This window comes from Ambystoma mexicanum, chromosome 4q (genome assembly GCF_040938575.1).
Source record: "Ambystoma mexicanum isolate Mex_15411 chromosome 4q, UKY_AmexF1_1, whole genome shotgun sequence".
Taxonomy (NCBI): domain Eukaryota; kingdom Metazoa; phylum Chordata; class Amphibia; order Caudata; family Ambystomatidae; genus Ambystoma; species Ambystoma mexicanum.
Genome location: NC_090928.1, coordinates 32,239,356 through 32,260,556, shown reverse-complemented (window position 1 = coordinate 32,260,556; position 21,201 = coordinate 32,239,356). Strand labels below are relative to the sequence as shown.

The window sequence follows — 21,201 nt, the reverse complement described above, 5'->3', positions numbered from 1 at the left end:
CGGTGATACCCAAGTTATCGGGGAGACGGTTGAGCAGGATGGCATGGTTGGCCGTGTCAAAGGCAGAAGAGGGATCAAGTAGGATGAGGACACAAGGGGTGTTGGAATCGAGGTTAGAGAACAGGTCTTCACGGATGTTCAGGAGAGAAGTTTCCATGCTTCTGACAGCTCTGAAGCCAGACTGATGCTCATGGAGACAACCAGCAGATTCAGTGTGAAGATTAAGCTGGGAGATGGCCAGCTTTTCCAGGAGTTTTCCCAGGAAAGGAGTGATGGAGATTGGGTGATAGTTAGCCAGGCAGGACGGGTCGGCAGAGGGTTTCTTAACAAGAGGGTGCACAAGGGAGTGCTTCAGGGGGGAAGGGAAGACCCCAGTGGCAAAGGAGTGGTTGCAGAAGTCAGCCATAGCAGGGGCCAAGGTGCCAATGTAGTCCTTGATGGTTTTGGAAGAACAGGGGTGAACCGGTTTTGACAAGACTTTCATAGATCAGACTTGTCTAGAAACCTTGTCTGGGGAGAACAGGGGTAAGGGAGAGGAGGAGGGAGGAGAGGTGGCTGAAAAAGGGCCATAGGAAGAGCAGGGACTAGAGGGGTCAGGGGGAGAGGAAGAGAGAGAGGACAGGATGTCCTGAGTTTTAGAGATGAAATGAAAAGCCAGGGCCGTGCAGAGGGCCTGGGAAGGGACAGGTGAGGTAGAGACTGCAGCAGGATTGGCCAGCGCCTTGCAGATTTTAAAGCGTTGAGCCGAGTTGTTGGATGCCGCAGCATCGCAGGCTTGCATATGGGCTCTCTTCTTGGTGCGGACAGAGAGCTTGTATTGCCTTTGGAGCAGGCGGCAGGCCATTTTGTCAGAGGATGTATCGGAAGCACGCCATTTCCTCTCAGACGCCCTGCACTTGGGTTTAAGGGTGGCCAGGTCTGAGTCATACCAGGAGTTGCACTTGGCTTTAGGCTTCAAGCGGATCCTTGTGACAGGAGTAAGAACATCAAGAGTATCAGAGATGGCAGAGTGGAGCATGCGAGGGCTGTCAGGGTGTGAGTCAGCCAAAGGCCGAAGGGGGGGGGTTGAGAAAGTGGCAGCAAAAGCCTCAACTGAGACACGCTTCATGTGTCGTATAACCGAGAAGGTAGGTGGCAGTGCTGGAGTTGGCTTGGCCTAAGGGGTAGAGAGGGTGAGCTGAGAGGAAATGAGAAAGTGATCACTCCAGGTGAGAGGAGTGGTGGGAGGGAGAGAAAGGGGAAGGTCTGTAGAGATCAGAACATCTAGAGTGTGCCCTGCAGAGTGAGGTAGGCCAGAGGGAGGATAGAGAGTGAGAGAGAGTTGCAGAGGTCGCGAAATAGTCCAGAGGAAGGACAGGAAGCATCCTGGTGGATGTTAAAGTCTCCAAGGAGGAGGAGTTGAATGGTTGAGACCAGGAGGGAAGAGGAGAGGACTGCCCACTCAGAGGAAGGAGGAGATCTGACCAGGTGGCTGATAGATGGTAGCCACAGTAAGGGAATGACTAGGAGAGAGAGAGAGAGAGAGAGAGAGCGCCTGCAGACGAGGCATTCAAAAGAAGAGTAGGCCTGTGCAGGTATGGCAGAGCCAGGAATCCACTTGGGGAAGAACAGGGCTACACCCCCTCTGGTACGGTTGGACCTGGGTGCGGATGTGATCTTGTAGCTATCGGGGAGGAGAGTGTCAAAGCTCGTGACATAGCTGGCCCTGAACCATGTCTCGGTGAGACCGAGGACATCAAGGTCAAGTTTTTCAAGGAGGCGGCAGATGTCGGAGGAGTGTTTGACAGCTGAATGAGAGTTTGAGTGGCAATATGGAGAATGTTGCTGTCCTTGAAAGACTTCCGGGGAGGGTTACATGTAGGAGAAGCCCGAGGGGGGGCAGAAGAGGAAGGAGGAGGGGGCAAGGTAGCCAAGGAGGAGACAGCAGGCGGAGGCAAGGAAGCCGTGGAGGGAAGAGAGGGGATAGCAGGAAAAGGAAGGAAATTGATGAGGCGCAGGAAGCGTCTATCAAAGAGGAGAAAATTGGCCTGAGGGCCTTGGAACAATACGGTACCATTCAGGTAAACATTGATGATGACCTTAGAGGAGTTGAATGAGGCCAGGAGGGCCTCCCACCGGGTGCCACCATTAATGGGAGAAGAAGAGAAAGGAGAAAGCACAGAGACCATATGAAGAGTCCATAAGTCTGGCGAGGGAATGACAAAGAGGATGTCGGAGAGGGTTTGCCTAGAGGCAGCACTTATATAGGTGTCAGCGATAGGGAGGCCTGGATTGGAGACCAGGATGCCCTTTTTAAACTTCTTCCTACCACATTTAGTGAGGCGAACAGGATAGTCGATAGAGAAGCAGTTAGAAAAGATAGGAGAGAGTGAGAGCACCAAAGAGTAGTTAGGGAAAGGAAAGGAGAGGAGAGAAGAAGAAAGGGGGGATTGAAGGGGGGATTGGGGCGGGGGAAGACTAGGGCAGGACGCAGGGAGGGGTGCAAGCAGACGAGACAAGGAGAGACGAGACAATAGTATACAATTGAACAAAATGACAAGGACTCAGTAGTAGAACAGTTTGCTAGGTGAACGCTTTGCTAAGAAGGCAAGAACAACACTACTTTCACAATGTAATTTAGCAACAGAGATAGCCACACCTAGGTCTAAGAGTCCTGTAAAGTGGGAGAAATGCCTAGGTTTCACAATGCAATTAAATAGAAACACACCTAGGTCTGAGAGTTCTGTAAGGTCGGAGAAAGTCCTAGGTTTCACAATGCAATTTAAATACTTTCAAAAAATACAAAGCGCTATTCCAGCGTGGCACAGTCTAACAAGACACAGTATTATTCTAGTGTAGGTGAGGATGCTATGTGACAGGGTTTTAGGGTAGAGTGATGGCTCTATTCCTCACCCAAGGCCAATCCTTCCTTACTAGTCGCTGCTGGTTGACAGCTGTCTTCCCCTGCTGACACCTGGAGACACTTGCTGGAGCCGCCACTCAAGGAGCTGCCCTTTGCCTTGGGGACCTTTGCGCAGGGGCTGCTGGGCAGAGGGCTGCCCTGGGAGGGTCAATTAAGTCCAGTGAACAGACCTATCAGGGGAGGTGGGTGGGCTGGGAAGGGGGAGGGACTGAGAGCAAGGAAATGGAAGCGAGGGAAGGATGGGAGGGAAACGGAGCACAATGGGGCTGGAAGACCTGAAAATAGCCACAAAGTTGTTACAAACAAGGCCCAGGAGGGTCTCTGACACAGCCACAACTCACCTTCTGCACCGCGCAAAGAAACGAGTGTGGGTACAGCTGGCCGGTAGGCGTAGCAGGGCTAAAGGATACAATCAATCAGGGGAGGGAGCGGGCTGGGAGGCGGGAGGGACCTAGAGCAAGGAAATGGAAGTGAGGGAGGGATGAGGGGGAAACAGAGCACAATGGGCTGGCTGAACTGAAAATAGCTACGAAGTTGTTAAAAACAAGGCCCAGGAGGGTCTCTCTCACAGCCACAACTCACCTGCTGCACCGCGCAAAGAAACAAGTGTGGGTACAGCTGTAACTGTAAATGCAACTGTAAGGCAATAAACTTGTCTTTGCTATCTGCTGCAATCTTGTACCGAGTTTGGGTTCATTTGCAACTTTGGCAGGGGGTCTACACAAGATGGGAAAGTCATCTATGCCAGCAAGTTCAAGAGGTTTTTGCTGCTGCAACCGAGAAAGCCCGGTCTCTCATTCTAAGTTAATTTCAACCTTTATGCCGATCTGTTGGTGTATCTTCTGAACCTAGTAATACAGAACTGGCCAACTTTGTATAACATGCCAATAGTCCTTCTGCTGCACCAAGTGTGCATTGCCATGCACATGAATACTCCTTGGGTGATTCTAGTTACAATGGTGCAAATATCTAACTTTCAATGGCAATAGCCGTAACGGGTGTGTATACCTGAATATATGATGCTATTGCTTAGTAGAGGATAGGAGTACCTGTCATATGATGTGCCATTTAATGCGAGTATATGGGCATATCATGCCAAATGATACTACCTGCCATAAGGTGTCAATAGCTGGAAAATGGTGCATAGCAGGGTATATGATGGCAGTGTTGGAAAGTGCCTAGCCAATGCTTTTACAAAAACCAAAAGTGTTGGTGTTGCCAATGCTTGTTTTTAAATAAGATAGTGACTCAATTGCAGACATCTATGTATATGTAGTACAAGTCACACATTACATTTTTGTGTTTGCCATAGAACGGTTTCTTGTCAAAATAGTGCACTTTTACAATGTGCAGTAGGATTGTAATCTATCTTGTCAAACTAATTTAATCCATTTTGTGATGTTGACACAGCAGGATCAGTTTGAGAGCACCATTGGGTTTAAATTGCCAAACCATCGAGCCGCAAAACGGCTATGGAAGGTCTGCGTGGAGCATCATGCTTTCTTCAGGTATGTTCATCATAGTTTATCATTTTGTTCTGAACGTTTGGCTTTCTTCACTCAATTTGCCATCCTCATTTTATTTTACATCAGATAATGAAGTCCTGTACCATTGTTCACGTCCATTAAGAAGACCTGAGATTTGGTTTATTTTCTTTCTCTCTCTGTGCTTATTCCTTCCTGTTTCACAGCCTAACATTTTCTAATTCTATGTTGGTGTTCCAGTAGACATTAGGCATCATTTAAATACGTGCCTCTCTCTCTCACTTAGGTTTGAGCAGCCCCCCTGACAGGTTTTAAAAAAGAAAATGTTTGTATTTATTTATATGCAGGAGGAACAATACTCTTTTGATCACAAAAGAATGTGCAATAGATAAGAAATCAGATTTGATGGGAAGCAGTGAGCTTCTTGCAATGGGGTGAGTTTAAGGTACATTCTGACCAGGTTGTGGAGGGGAGTAAATGTAACGGGGAAGAGAATTCCATGCAAGTGGAGCAAGAAGAGAGAAAGAGCAGAAGTAAGATGAAGCAAAGGGATGGCTAGGAGCCACAAGGGCAGTCGAGGAGGCAGAGCGGAGATTATGAGAAGTCTTATAGTGTTGGATGGAGGAGGATAGATACAGTGGTGCCTTACCGCAGTAGAAGACATTTTAATCTTGCCCTGTTTTGCATCATCGGCCATCCAGGCTGCTGACGGTACGAGGAAGTAGGTGTGAAGTGAGGGAGTTCAGAGAGTCCTGTTAGCCAAGTTAATGATCTTGTCGAGAGGACAGAAAGCATAGTTGGGCAGACCAAAGAGGATGCTGGCAAAGTAGTCCAGTTTAGAGAAGACAAGAGTGGTTAAGAGATGCTTGGCAGTGTTGAAAGGAAGCAGTTGCCTGATTTTCCTAATATTAAGGAGGTTGAGGTGAGCTGCTGTTCCAGTTTTGGAGATGAAAGTAGAGAAGGTGTGAGAAGGGTCATAGATGACGACGAGGTTTCAAGCTGAAGAAGAGTAGGGAGAGTGTCAGGTGGGAAGTGGATAGGCAGAGGAAGAGATGGGGAGAGCTTTTGGCAGGGAAGAAGTGTACCTCTGTTTTGGTAGAACTTAACATCAGAGTGTGTGAAGCCATCCAATATTTAAATGGCACAGAGACAGGTGGAAATGTTGATAGAGTTCAGAGGAGAGTTCAGGAAAAGAGATGATTTGGGTGTCGCCCTCAAAGAGTTGGTACAAGAACCAAAAGGAAGAGATGAATGCCCCAAGTGTAGAGTGTAAAGAGGAGCAGACCCAAGACAGAGCCTTGTGGAACACCAACAGTTAACAGAGTGAGTTGAGAGATGTTGGTGATCCAGGAGACAGAGAATTGGCATGGTGCAAGGTAGGATTCAATCTAGGCAAATCCCAAGAAGAGTGTGTTAAGGAGATCAGAGCGATCGACAGTGTCAAATAGCAGCAGATAGGACTAGAAGAATTAGGATAGAGGATAGGTTTAAATGCTTAGCAGAGGTGATGATGTTGAACACATCCATGAGAGCAGTTTCCGTGGAGTGACCGGAGCGGAAACCTGCTTGTAGGGGGTCTCAAAGATTGTGGATGTCTAAGAAATTGGTAAAACGGTTGAACATAACCCTTTCGAGCACTTTAGAGTAGTGCGGAAGGAGAGACACAGGGCGAAGCTGGCCAGTAGGTTCGGGTCAGCCCCTTGCCTTTTAAGGAGAGGGATGACCGTGGCTGTTTTGAAAAAAGAGGGAAAGCAAGCAGAGTCAAAGGACAGGTTGAAAAGTTCAGCGAGGTGAGAGGCCACTATAGGGGCAATAGGTTTGACTAGCTGAAGACCAAGAGGGTCTGATGGGGCACAAGAGGGGTTAGCCTTCTTCAATAGAGATAGCACTTTGTCAGTATTAGTGTAACTAAAGTTGGAGATGGAGGAAGGGGATTATGGTAGAGTAGGCGGAGTGTAAAATGCAGGAGGAGGGAGTGTGAGGACGGTCAGGAGAGAGTCTCTATTTTTGGTCATTTCTGCAGCAAAGTATTCAGCTAGGTCATTAGCTGTGAAAGTGAAGTTGACAGTCATAGACTTAGGAGGAGTGAGTTTAAGGTGCCCTGTAGTCAGCGAAGGATGGCTGGAGTAAGAATCAATGAGGGTTAGGTAGAATTCCCTTTTTGCTCTATCAAAAGTGGAATTGAGAGAGTTCAGGGCAGAGAGGCAGAGTTGCAGGTCCTCATGCAAGTGGTTATGCATCCATTTGTACAGGAGCCAATGCATGTCTGTGCAGACGGAGCGTATGAATGGGGTGACTCATGGTTGAGGATGCTGAGACTTAGGGGTGAAAGTAAACTGTGGGAAGTGAGAGGAGAAATAGTCCTATAGTAGGGATTGGATGCTGGAGAAGGCAGTGTTGGTGGAAGAGGTATTGGATGTGAAGGTAGCAGAGTGAGAACTGTAGGTCAGAGAGAAAGGGGAATGGCAGAAGCTTTACATTTCCTTTTAGTAATAAGGGAAGCAAGTGGTGAGGTAAGATCAGAGGGTTGAAATGAGACGGTGGTGGAGTGATCAGATATGGATTGAGTGACAGTAGTATTAGTGGCTGAGAGAGAGGTACAGATGAATATGAGATCCAAAGAGTTTCCCCCTGTGTGGGTAGGTAGGTTGTGGATAGAGTGGAGAGCATGGTCACTAAGAAAAGACTGAAGTTCAGATTTCTGATAATTGGTTGGAGAGGGAAGGTTAAAGTCACCCAAGAGAAAGAGGTGATGTTTAGTGGAAAGAGAATCAAGGAGTTGCCAAGGTCATCAAAGAATGGTCCAGTGGGATTAGGAGGGCGATAGATGGAGATGAAGTAAACAGAGTGAGGCAGAGTAATAGTAGAGATGGTGAATTCAAAAGGGGTAGGAGAGTATGTGACATTGGAGATTTGTGAGGCATTGAGGTGGGAAGAAAGTAGGTGTTCAACGCCTCCACCTCTGGCAGTCAGTCGAGAGTGATCGAAGGATAGTTTGGAGTTGTGTAGGTCTGTCAGAGTGGCAGTGGCAGAAATCCAGATTTCAGTGATAGCAAGACGGTCTAGGGAAGAAGAGCTGGAGTGAAAGTAGTCTGTGATAAAGGTTGTTTTGTGGGATAGAGACTGAGCATTCCAGAGTGCAATGTTCAGATGATGAGGTAAGGAAGAGAAGAGAAGTTGAGTCTCGGAGGAAGAGAGGCGAGGTGGATAGGTGTTAGAGGGGATATGTTTAACTCGTCAGCTTTGTTTGTTGTAAGGAGGTGGAAGAGAAATGGAGTAGTGGGAGTTTTGAGGTGAGTTTTATAATAGGGATAGGAAAGGAGGAAGTTGTAGCATGATTGGAGAAAGCGTAGCGAGAGGTGAGTAGGAGGAGCAGCAGGAGGAGCAGGAGGGAATGCATTATAGGTTAGTAGCACAGTGTGGGGAGACAGTACAGTGATTAGAAAGCTTTGGGTACTCACAGGTGCAACAGGGATGAAGGCAAAAGCAAAGGCTCATAGATTAAGAGGCGAAGAGGCTGGCCATTGGCTGGTCTTCACCCTTCACTGTTCCACCTTGGACTGAGACGCCCGTAGGAAGTTCAGAAGGAATGACACACGCTCTTGTCACCTGATCGCCTAGTCCATCAGTGGTTGGTCTCTCTGATATTGTCCCTGCTGTTGCTGGGATGAGGCGATTTCTTCCTGATTGGTGTTGCGAAAGGAGACTTGTGGCTTTCGGCTGGAGATGTGTTTGGTCCAAAATGGCCACAGGAAGTGATGTCACGGATGCAAGATGGCTACATTCAGCTGGAGATGGGTTTGGTCCAAAATAACCACAGGAATGAATGTCAAGGATCCAGGATGGCCACTGGAAATGATGTCAGTGACCAATCCAAGATGACCGCTGGCAGTCAAGTTCCAGACAGACAAAGTGTAGCCAAACACCAGAAGGAATGATACATGCTCTTGTCACCTGATCGCCTAGTCCATCAGTGGTTGGTCTCTCTGATATTGTCCCTGCTGTTTCTGTGGTGAGGCGATTTCCTCCTGATTGGTGTTGCGAAAGGAGACTCTTGTGGCTTTCGGCTGGAGATGTTTGGTCCAAAATGGCCACAGGAAGTGATGTCACGGATGCAAGATGGCTACATGAAGTGATGTCCTGGGTCGAAGATGGCCGCTGGAAGTGATGTCCGTGACCAATCCAAGATGGCCGCTGGCAGTCGCGTTCCAGACAGAAAGTGAAGCCAAAACCAGAAGGAATGACACACACTCTTGTCACCTTATCGCCTAGTCCATCAGGTTAAACAGTCACTGCTGATATCTGGGATGTATGGTGTCCCATACTTTACTTGTATTTATTGTCATTCTTTTTTTTTATATAACACATTTTATTACATTTTGTGCGGTAATACAAAAACATACAAAACGTAACCATATAACTTTGCATACAAAAGGCAGAGTAGTACAATCGGATATGATCTGGATAAAAGCAGACGTGGAGACAAAGTTTTTGTGAGAAATAGATGCGAACAAGTCAGCAAATGGCCGTTTACATATTAGTCTTTCTCAAGCAGCCTCAAAAAGTGACGTTATCTTTCATGGCCTTGGCAGAGTTGCGCAACAAAGCTCGTTGTCCATTCTGGATCTGAGTTATTGTTACGCTCACCTGGCTCCCACAGAGGCGTCGATCGGAACTGGACAGCTGCGGTCTCCACCAATGTGACGCGTAGGGCCGAGATGACGGACTGGCCTGGCCCACCTAGCTTTGTTTGCTTGGCCCGTAGGAATATTCTTCTGCAAATGGAGAAGGGGAATTAACCACCCGTGGAGTTGAGCGTAAATCCCCCCACCCCCGCTGTTCTCCCCAAAGATCACCTTTGATGTCCCCTCTTATAGTCTCACCTGATGGTTTGAAAAGATGAGCTCTCCATCCTGCATTGAGCGCAGGGGCGCGTTGATAACCAGTTGCTTCACTGGCTCGAAGGAATTGGTGAGTTCCAGAACAATATTGACTCAGAGATTCCCGGCAAGACGCCGTAAGTATAAAGTTTGTAAGAGTTCAAATGCCTGACTTTCACTCTTGTCCGATTCCTTGCAGGTTGCAGCTTGACCCTAATGAAGAGTTCCTCGTGGCAACCAGTAGTATTATGGTAAGGGTTTGTATTTTCCAACACAGTTCGATAAAATAATGTCAATATGTAACCTGTTGCTTTCTCCCTTATTCTGGCGCTGAGAGAAAGTATGAAGTCTCGGGGAATAATACCTCCGGCGGTAAAATCAGGTAAGTCTATTGTGGTGAGGAGGGTTCCCCTTGTTAGTCCCTTTGTTTCACCTTGCTGTCCTTTTGTTTCTCCTTAGGGGCCGGGGTTCGTCGAAGATGCAGTGGAAGCTGCGCCGACCCGTGAAGAGGAATAGTACCCCCGGTGGTAAAATCAGGTAAGTCTATGGGGGGGGGTAACTAATATTCCTCTGTGTATTCCCTTGGCTCACCTTGCTGTTCTTGTCTTCTCCTTAGGTGCCGGAGTGCGGCAGGAACATGCAGGAGGATGCGGGGAATGTGAAGATGCTGCGAAGGCTGGTGAGTTCAGCGCGGCGCTGCAGCAGGCGAGGCGACGCGCATAAAATAACTTCTTTCTTCCAGCTCGAAGGCGCGATGGATCGGGAATTCAGGTAAGGATCAAAGGTATTGCTCTTGTTCTAACGGTTTCTCCTTCTTTCTCCTTTTTTCTAGGAGCTCCAAACTCGAGGGGGGGGTGGCAGAAGGCTGGATGCAGACTTGCAGGCACGGTGAGCGTTCCTCTGCTGGATGCAGAATAACGCGAAGCATGTGCTGCTCTTCGGGCGTGGTTTAAATAGCCTCCAAAGTAGTCCCAGGTAAGTATTCCTCCCCAGCCCCGCCCGAGTAAAAAAATAGTCCCTAAGTAAAGTAGTCCCTTCCAAGCCTCTTTTGGCTTGGAGCTCTTGCAGCATGGTCTGCATCAGGTAAGTTTGTAGCATGGTCTGCATCATCTAAGTTTTAATCTATGAGCCTGGCGCCTATGGCGCCAGGACTGACTCTCCATAAGAGCCTGGCGCCATAGGTGCCAGGACTGGACCCAAATAGCCCCTAGCAGGGGTTGTTGGGCTTGCTTAGGATAACTTGATGCCTGCTTCCGGGGTTGCTGGACTTGGTCTGGGTCCCCGGGGGTAGGCATCATGACAGTTATAATGTCTGTTCCCATTTACCCCCGATGCTGTCTGCTTTGCCCGGACAGCCTCTAGCTTGGTAGACTCACGTTCCATTAGGATGATGGCGTCCACATCTGACATCCATTGGTCATATTTCGGGGTAATTTCTGAGCCCCACAATTGCGCAATGTTCCTTTTGGCAATTCCTGTTGCTGACGAGAGAAGAAGCTTTTCGATGCGAGACATGTCTACTGCATCTTCAATACCCAAAAGAAGGAGTTTAGGGTCTGTTGGGATCGGGCGGCACATAACTTTAGTGAGTCTTTTGCTACACTTATGCCAGAAGTGTTGTATACGTGTACATTGCCAGAGGATATGATAGAAGGTCCCTTCTTCCTGTTTGCAGCATAGGCATTTGGGGTCGGTCGTTTTGCCCCAATTATACAAAGCCACTCAGGGATAATATATCCTATGAAGAATCTTCAATTGAACGAGTCTGATTCTTGCGGAGATGGCAGAGTCTCTAGGATACATCAGAGTCGAGATCCAGTCTTCAGGTAATATTGGGCCCACATCGCATTCCCATTTCATCTTCAGATTCAGCAGCTCTTTTGTGGCAAATGAGGAGATAGCGTTGTACATAGTAGACGTGACCTTGTTATTCACACTGTCTATGACTATATTCCTTTCCATAGGCGTACATTCCGGCATGTCCGCCATTTGGGCCCTATGTAAGGTGAGTGCATGTTGTAATTGTCCATAGTGAAAGTGTCCAGTGTCCGGGAGACCATATGATGCCACGAGTTCGGGGAACTGTATCAACTGATCGTTCACGAATACCTGCTGAATGGTCAGTATGCCGGCTGTTACCCAGTTTGGCCATTTCGGGAGATTGCTGAGGCTCGAGAGGTGAGCATTGTTCCAGATGGGTTGGACTGGGGTAATTTTGTAGTCCCCTCCTAAGTGTTTGTGTACTTCCTTCCATACCAGGGCTGTATGTGCTACTATCGTACGTTCAGGAGGGCGAGTCTGTTTACAGTAGAGGCTTTCAATCGGGGACATGCCGTGTCGTGCAGCTAATTCAACTTTTATATGGGGAATGGACGGGTCTCTGTGCAATATATCATTGACTGTCGCCATCTGTGTCGCCCAGTAGTAGATCTGGATGTTTGGAAGTCCTATTCCCCCCTCCCAGACTGAGCGTTGGAGGGTTTTGAGGGCAATTCTCGGGTGTTTCCCACCCCAAATGAGTTTACGTTTTGTTCCATCTATTCTACGGAACTCTTCGGTGGGGACATGGAGAGGGGCGTTTTGAAGGATGTATAAGAACCGGGGTAGGGCCAGCATCTTAAATAGCGCCACCCTGCCTAGCAATGTCAGTGGCAGTGCTTGCCAGTGGGCTGCATCTAGCTCGTATCTTTTAACTAGTGGATGTAAGTTTTGTTTTACATAGCTATCTAGCCCATTGGTGATTAGAATGCCCAGGTAGCGGAACTGAGTGGTTTCTACTTGATATGGGAAGCCCGATGCGGGTATGCAGTCTACCCCTTTTACCGGAAACGGCACAGATTTGGACCAGTTTACTCTGAGTCCACTGAAGGTTCCATAGTTAGTCAGTAGTTGCGTGACCACGGGGCAGGAGGTCGCCCAGGTATGCTAAGAGGTCATCCGCATAGAGGGATATCCTATCTTCCCAGTTCGGCCCCCATCTGAAGCTAGTCCACGTGGTGGTGTCCCGCAAAAGGACTGCCAGTGGTTCCATTATTAGTGCAAACACCATTGCCGAGACCGGGTAACCTTGTCTGGTTCCTTTCCCTAATCGGATATTACGTGAGGGCCAACCGTTTACTCTGACCTCCGCCGTTGGATTGTTGTAGAGAAGTTGTACCCATTTTATGAACGGCTCGCCAAATTGCATCTTGCACATTATTGCCCATAAGGCCTCCCAGTAAACTGAGTCGAATGCTTTTTCGAAATCTATGGCCAACAATGCGAGTGATTGTTGCAAAGCAGGTGCTCTCTCCAGCACCAGGTGCAGCCTGCAAATGTTCATTCTCGTGGACCTTTGAGGCATGAAGCCGCATTGATCAGGGTGGATCAGTGACGTAATGACCAATTGTAGCCTGTTGGCTAGTATTTTGGCTAGTATTTTGGGTTCACTGTTGATTAGGGATATGGGTCGGTAGGAGGTGCATTCCTCCAGGGGTTTGCCCTTTTTGGGGATCACTACGATGGTGGCTTTACGGAGGTCTGGTGGGAATTTGCCCTTGGCTAGGGAGTGTTCGAACTAGATGGTTCAACTTTTTCCAGATGTAAAGTGGGAGCCCATTGGGACCTGGGGTCTTGCCTGTTTGGAGTTGGGCAATGGCCGTTGATATTTCGTCAGCCATCATTTTGTTGTCTAGAGTGGTAGCTTGTTCTGTGGTAAGTGTTGGGAGGTCAATGTCTTTCAGTATGGTGCTGACTGCAGCGTTGATGGGGGGTTTGTAAAGGTCCTCGTAGAATTCTGCAAAACGTTCTGCGATGAGATGATTTCACCACGTAGGACTGTTTTGTACGCTTCCCATAGTGTATTGGGATCATCAACCGAGCCTGCATTCAACTCAAAATAGTTGGAAGTAGCTGCCTCCATCTTTTCTTGATGTTCCGGGAACCCCAAGTAGTAGGTGTCCAGCCGCCACAAGGGGGGCGGTCGTGGTCTTGCCGTTTCCAGTTCGGGTACCAGTGGGGAGTGGTCGGAGATCCCCTGCGGGAGTAAGAATGCGCTGGATACTTTATGAATATTTTGGCATGGTAAGAAGTAGTAGTCTATTCTGGACATCGAGGCGTGGGCCCCAGAATGAAAAGAATACTGTCGAACCTCAGCGTGCAGGTCTCTCCACGTGTCACGCAGGCCCAATGCTGACGCGAAGGAAGCCAATTTGGTAGTGCTGGCGGGATTCCTGGCTCTCAAGTGCGTGCGATCGAGGATATTGTTCATGACTTCATTGAAGTCCCCTCCTAACACCCATGTGTCTGCAGGGTTTGCTGCCAGGATGGGGGTAATTTCGGTTAGCAGGTCATTAAGGAGAAGTGGCGGGGAGTATACTGCCATGAGTGCCAGGGTTTGGCTCCATAGCGTTGCTTGGATGTGTACATAGCGGCCTCCTCTGTCTTGTAGCATGTGCGTGATCACAAGCGGAAGTCTTTTATGGATCAGTATGAGCACCCTCTCGCACCCATGGAGAAACCAGCGTGCACTGCTGTGTGGTAGTTTGATCTTTGGAAGAATTTGCACACATTTCCTGCAAGGCGTGTTTCGGACAATATCCGGGGAGTGTCTATTTAGGTGCTGCAGTACTAATCTTCTTTTGATGCTGGATCCCAGCCCATTCACGTTCCATGACAGGAGTTTGAGCCTTCTCTGGGTTGAATTAGTCTCAGGTGCCATTGGCTGTTTGGGGTGTAGATCCGCGCATGTGTTTCCTCGATTGTATACGGGTCAGTTGTACCGCGTTTGATCTGTACAGCGTACTCATCGTGCCTTTGCATGCTAAACATTGAAAACAGAAAAAAAAGTCATCCTTAACTCCCCCCACCCCATACTCCATGCCTTGGTTGGGGGGGGGCGGCTGTTCGGTCGGCCGCCAGCCTAGATATCTCTTAAGTTTCAGTTTCCATTATGGAGCGCAAGCTCTGTTGCGTTACTTGTGCGATGTTTCAGGCATCTTCACTGGCTGTTGTAGCTCCTTATACGTTTTCTTGGTGCTGATTCTCAATTTGTTGCTGCTGTTGCAAATCCATGTCGGGTGGGTGCTCAGGATGTGGTCTATTGCGTTCCCCCCCCCCCCCCCCCCCCCCCAGGGCCCCAGTCTCCATCTGTGTGCCTCTCGGCCCAACTCCACGCTTCCTTGGGATCTGTAAAAAGCACCAATGTCCCCTTATGGTAAATCTTAAGTTGGGCCGGAAAGATTAGTCCGTATTTGACACCCAGTGAGTGGAGGCGCCTCTTGAGCGGATCGAATGACTGGCATGCCTTTTGCACCTCCTTGGTAAAGTCAGGGAAGAAGGCGATTTTTGATCCATTATACGTGATTGTCCCTTTTTCGATCTCGCCAGCTGCAGCACCATATCCCTATCTCTATAGTTTAGAAATCTTGCGATAACTTTGCGCGGCGTTGCTCCCAGGGTGACCCTGCCAGTTGGGATGCGATGGGCCCGTTCAATGGAGAAAGATTTCGAGAAGGATTGCGCGTCATGTGTGTCCACAAGCCATTCCTCGAGGAATATTTCCATACAATCCCCCTCCGCCTTCTCGGGAAGGCCAAGTATGCGAGCATTGTTTCGCCTGGATCTGCCTTCGCTATCGTCCACTCTAGCCCCCAGGAGCTTGATGCGTGCCATCATGCCAGACACATTGCGGTTTATCCCCCATAGGCTGTCTTCGGTTTCCGAAATTCGTGCCTCCGCCTCCCCAGTGCGTGAGGTCAGCTTTTGCAGGTCATGTCTTAGTAGGGATACGTCCGCACCGATACTCTCCATCTTTTTTTCCATTGATGTTCTGGAGCTGGCAATGGCACTCATTATATCTCGGAGGGAGATATCCTCTTCCACGCAGTCTGACTCAGATATTTGCGGCCTCTCCGGGGAGCGAGTCAATGGCGTGGTAGCGTATTGTTCAATTCTGCTCTGCGTAGAGGTCTTCCTGGGTTTATCTTTCCCCATTGCCGGGTATCTGGTCCGGCACCGGCCGGGGTTCGTCCCGGGCGGGACGAGAGGGGACAGCGGCGGGGCAGGAGGCTGGTAGTACTGCTGGGCCAGGAGTGTTGTCGCCGAGTCCCGGCATCGTTTGGGCGGAACACCCAGGGAACTGCGCCAGTTGTGATGTTGTTGGTCCAAGGACACTTTGTGATCGTTGCGCCCACCAGTCACTGGGAGCCACACGGATCTGTTGTGTTGTGGTTCCTTTCACTGGGTGGGGCAGGGTCGGGGCAAAGATGTTAGTCCGCGCTCCGGGGACAGGGCCCGTGGGTTCTTCCAGTCCCGAGCCCCTGCCGCCCGTTGCGCAGTTGCCTGTTTGCCCCAGTCCACGATTCCCCCAGGCCCGCTTCGTAGATCCAGGGGGGACACCAGGGCTTCAGCAGGGCTGCTCCGACAAGCAAGGGGTGGGTCGGGGGGGTCGACAGTGTCTTGAAACTCAAGCCACCGCCCGTTGCCCCCCCTTCTCCTTACCGCACAGTTGTTCTCCGGAGCGGAGCAGCAGGTGTCAGTGACTGCATGGTGTAGATTACTCCGCAGGCGCTCTATGCAATGCGGAGCGCCCGTGCTGTTGCAGGCGGTGTATCAGGTAGTGGCCGCTCCGCTCTATTGTGTCATTCTTGGTTGTGCCAGACTTTGTCAGGGTCACATGTTGGTCCCCCTGGTTCTCTCCAACCAGGTACCCAGACCTGGCAACCTTGGGTTTTTTGACTGGGTAAGGCATCGGTAGAACATCAGCAGCTGGACCCCAAGGTTTCCTAGCTTTCACTGCCAATTTAATCTTGGGTAAACTCTTCTGCAACCTGGCCTGCGTAAGGGGTCTACGGCCTCTCTACCACCACCATAACATAAAAGCGCTGTTACTCCATCTGAGGACTGCATCCGCGGCAAGCCAACACAGACATACCTCTTGGCTGCAGCTAACTAGAAGCTGTAGCAGGAGCTTGGGGAATTTCTGCCCGACCTCCCTTCGAACAAGCAAGCCTCCTTCAAGGCTGGTTTGGTGGATGCCAGGACCATTGCGCAGGACCTCATGGAGTCTTCGTTCTCCCACATTGACAGAGCCAGCAGAGGGCTGTGCGTTGGGGTTGAGACGAGAAGGACGGTGTGGATGCACGCCACAAGGTTTTCATCTGACATGCAGGAGCGGATCCTGGATCTACCCTTTGAGGGCGTGGACCTTTTTCATTCGTCCACCCATGACGAATTGACGAAGAAGAAAACTTCCACACAAGCCACCAAGTCCTTTGCCATCCTGACAAATCCAGGTCAGAAATCCCTCCCTCGGTCCCAGGGTAGGACTGAGTTCAAACCCTGCTCTTTCTTTGGCTTCAAGGGGTTCAGAAACCACAGTACACGGAGGCCGGACAGGTCACCCAGCGACAATAGGAGGAAGCCGCAGAGGACGTTGCACAGGTTTTTCTGCTCCCTCTCCCTCTGCCCCTGATGCCAAGAAGCAGTGACGTCAAGGTCGGTTAACACAGCTCTCCAGCGTCTCTTCAGTAACCCGTGGATCCTCTCTGCAGTCTCTTCGGGCTTCAATCTTCCTCTTCTTATGCCTCCTCCATCCTCTCCTCCTCTTCATCAGATCGGTTCCACAGCTCTTTTCTGGTAGCTCCTTTCACTGTTGGGAGATGCAGACTATGGAACTGGTACCTCTTGTAGACAGGGACTTCAGTTACTATTCCAGGATTTTTACTGTATCCAAGAACAACCAGACTAGCCTGAGGGCAGTCCTGGACCTGTCCTTTCTAAATCTGTCTTTACCACTGGCACGCTTCAAGATGATTACTCCTACGTAGATAGCAGAGCCTCTGTGTGCAGGTAACTGGATTTGTTCCCTGGACCTCAAGGATGCGTATCTGCATGTACCCATATATCAACCATATCTGATGTTCCTGCAGTTCATAATTATGTCGTACCACTTTCAGTACAAGGTGCTGCCCTTAGGCCGGCACTCGGGCCCCCCCTGTTTCGCTGGTGTATGATGGAAGGCAAAGTTTCAGTGGGAGCCCCCTTCACCCGACCAGAGCCTATCCTGGCGGTGACGGTGGACTCCTCTCTTTTGGGCTGGTTGGGGGTCTACTCTGGAGGACTATGCGATTCATGAAGCATGGTCCAGGACGGAAGCTCTCCTACATATCAGTCTGGTCGAGCTCAGGGCAGTGGGCCTGGCCCTCAAGGCATTTTTGCCCCTCATCAGGGACAAGTCTGTTCTGGTCAGGAGGGACAATTCTAAAGTAATGTTTTACCTGAACAAGCAGGGTGGCACCCATTCTGCCCTCGCTGCATGTAGCTGGTTTCGATCTGGGAATGGGCCCTGATTGAGGGGATTTGGATTTCGGCAGTCCACCTGCCGTGGGACAACAATGCAGAAGCGGATCAGCTGAGTTGCTTGGGGTTCAACACCTACGAGTGGGCGTTTCACAACTCCTTGTTGCCCCTGTTCCAGTGATGGGTGTTTGTGGTTCCGTCTATCTTCCGATTCCCAGCAGGGGTTTCCTGACACAGCAGATCGGCGGAACATCCGTACCCCGCCAAACTGGCCATGATGGCCTGGTTCCTGATCAGCTGAGGCTTCAGCGTGCTAAATTTACAGATAACAATCAGGACATCATTCAGCAGGCCAGGAGGCTCTTGACTCGGTCCCAGTATAAGAGCAAATGGACTAGGTTCTGCCATTTGGCTCGTGGCAAAGGTGTGGGCCCTGTCACCTGTCCTCTGGGTGACTTACTGGCATTTTCAGCACACCTGGCTCGCTCTGGAGTTCAGGTGGATACTTGCTGCACGTATTTGGCGGCCACTGGGGCTTGCTAGAATTCCGCTGAGCATGTGTTTTCGGCAGCCAATCCTATGGTTAAGGCCCACCTTAAGGGGTTGTCTAGGCTTTTTCCTCCAGTGCATAGGCCGCATCCGGTCTGGGACCTCAATGTGGTTCTTGCAGCGTTGTAATGCAAGCCTTTCGAGACGATGGCCTCTGTGGACATCCGCTTGGTGATGCTAAAAACGGTTTTGTTGGTGGCTCTCACCTCTGTGCGCAGGGTTAATGAGCTGCAGGCGTCACCTTCGTGAGAGCCCTTCCCCACGTTTCACAATGACAAGATCATCTTGCACAGTCACCCAAACTTATTGCCCAAGGTGGTCTCTCCGGTTAATCTGAATCAAGAGATCTGCCTGCCGATGTTCTTCCTGAACCCACAGTCGGATGCCGAGAGGGCCCTACATTCCTTGCACCTCAAAAGGGTTCTCATGTATTATCTGGTATCGACCCAAAAGATCGTATCTAAAGGGACGTAGATACGGTTTTGCCACATTCGGAATAGGTATACATTACAGAATCCAAAAATACGGAGTTAGGTGAGCGGGGGCTGCAAGGGTATCTCCCGCACTCCTACTTCGGTAGTTACAGATTTGGGGGCAGCAGGGGTGTCCCCCCGCATGCAAGAAACAATACGGGGGACAAAAAAAAAGAATAGCTCAAATTGCAAAATGGGGCACAGTGGGCCTCCAGTATTTTGCAATTCAAGCTTTTCGTCTACATTATTTTAACGTACATCTGTTTTATCTCTCTTGGACGAAATCCTTCAGGAAGTCCGAGGCATTGTTTGTGACCTTTGGGGGCACCTCCCCCGTCTCTCAGACTTCCATTGCCAGTTGGATGATTCAGGCCATTTCAGAGGCGTACACATCCATAGGCAAACGGGGATTCATGCCCATGCAGTCAGAGTTAAGGCCATGGCCTTTGAATTTCAGAGACATGCTTCTTGGGATGTCATCAGCAAGGTGGCTACTTGGCCACCCAGTCATCCTTTTATAGGCACTACTCGCTGGACACCAGCTCCAGGTGCGATGCAGAGTTCGGTCAGGCAGTTCTCAAGAACCTTTTCGCTTCATCCTAGAGATGAGGCAGGTTGTCAAAGCTCCACCTTATGTTCTTGTTTGGTGGAATTACCAAAAGGGATGGATGAAAGGGGACGGGACGTATGAGTAATTAGTCCCCTTTCTCCAGCATGGGGTCTGGCATGGATACACATGCTCATGAATATTCCCCGTCGTCAGGCTGGGAATCCTCGGTAAAGATAAAATCAGTTTCAGTTTCGTTTCTGAACTGTCTTTCTCCTAATAACCAATCACTGGTCTCTGGGTCATACTGCCCCCAGCCAATGACTGCCCTCTACCTAAGCCCCTCCTCTGGCAGCCATCTTCAGATTTTTACTGCACGTTCAAGTGTTGGGAGTCCTCGTGCTATAGCTCTCGAGCTTTTACTGCGTTTTGCGTTTTTTTTTTTTTTAAAGAGTTTAATCTAATTTTTTCAGTCAATCGAGCCTCAAGCTCCACCGTTTCTACTTCCGATCAACGGGGATCCGTTTCGGAATTTTCTACGCCCCTCAAGGGCGAAGTTCTCGTCGAGTTTCACTTCTTGTAGGATTCCGGAAGATCTTTGAGGCCTACCCCACGTGGACATGGCCCAGGAAAAAGGAAACACAACGGCCAGATCCAAGCTGTCCAGGAGCTGCCCTGGATGCAGATTGCAGAATGTCTTCAAGGAGGATGAGCATTCCAGATGTCTCTACTGCCTTCACGAAGACAAAACGCACATGGAGAAGGACTGTGCATTTTGCAAGAACATGTCGGAGCAGACTGAGGGATCGGCGGATCCGCCTCACCAACTGGCTGAAAGGGAATAGCCCAGCGGTAGGTGAGAAGAAGAAGTCTGAGCGGTCTTCTAAGACCTTTGAGGGCGCTCCGGCGACGGGGGCCCAACAAAAGGCAAAGCACAGCGAGTCCGCGGGCACCGGGAGCACCGAACAGTCGGGCTCCGCGGTTGACAGACAGGGCGCACTTTCACCGACGCCATAAACCACGAGCCAACGCTCTGGCTCGGGGAAGAGGAAATCGGAGAATCTGGGTAAGCTTCGGCAGAAGCCCCGGTCGAACCCGATGGAGACAACCGAGGGGGAGTGAGGCGGTGACCCTCCCCCCAAGGTGAAGGCCTCAGGTATGCCCAAGGTCGTGAAGGCCTTGATTCACCCGGCTAAGGCCTCTATCACGGGAGTCGCAGCGGCCCTGGTGAAGCCTGTGGAGGCTACCCCAGTGGAGGCGACCTCGGGACCTAGAGTTTCCCTGCCACCGCGGAGGGAAGCCTCTTTTTAGCCCATCGATAAGACCCCCATGAAACCCCTGGTGGAAAAAGAGGGGGGGCGGTGGCCATCATGGACACAGATACAGCCTCTGAAGAGGCGCTAGCTGGAGTCGCGAAGATCCTGAACAAGAAGTTCGAGGAAGTCCGATCCAACGGGAGGGATCCCGACGAGGCGGACGAAGAAAGCAACGGTGGTGCCTACGAGAAGCCCGTGGAGGCGGAGGATTCTACTCCCCAACCGTTGCGCCCGTCGCAGCCGGTACCTGGGCCACAGGACAACTCGGGAGCAGTCTTGATGGCGATCCAGGCCTTGTGTACAGATATAAGGACAAGGTTGCCCTTACCCCCAACGGATGATCCAGCGGAGCCTGGACCGTCGGGAAGCCCTCCAAGCGAGCGGAGGAGAATTCACACCCCCCGCCCTTCCAGCCTTCTCGGCCTCCGCAGCCTTCTTCTCCTTCTCCTGATCTGAGGGATGACACGGGAACGGAGACGGCCACGACGGGGACGGATGACAACGGTGGGGATGACGGAATGGGCCTTCCATCACCACCTCTTCGGGCCTCCCCGCCCGACGAAATTGGCTCCTTCCACGCCATGATTGCCAGGGCATCCGAGCTCTTCCAGCTCTGCCCCGAGGAACAGAAGAAGGAAGGTTTCCTCTATCACCGGCGTGAGGCCAAGAGGAAGACGGTCCTCTCGATTCCTTTGCTTGACGACATCTGGGACGAGGGGCTGTCGCTCCTGAAGAACCCGTCCATGACTCCTGCCAAGAGAGACCGGTAC

General features: G+C 50.4%; 1 protein-coding gene across 18 annotated transcripts in view; it reads left to right on the top strand.

The window, feature by feature from the left end:
- Positions 1 to 21,201, top strand: part of EPB41L2 (erythrocyte membrane protein band 4.1 like 2) — a 1,866,207-nt gene that overhangs the window by 1,313,443 nt on the left and 531,563 nt on the right. For 16 of the 18 annotated variants that reach the window (XM_069607396.1, XM_069607395.1, XM_069607398.1 and 13 more), the window contains one exon: positions 4,313 to 4,410. In XM_069607396.1, the coding sequence (XP_069463497.1) occupies positions 4,313 to 4,410 (98 nt within the window). The remainder of the gene's footprint in view (positions 1 to 4,312; positions 4,411 to 21,201) is intronic. The other 2 variants (XM_069607389.1, XM_069607401.1) reach the window with 1 other exon arrangement.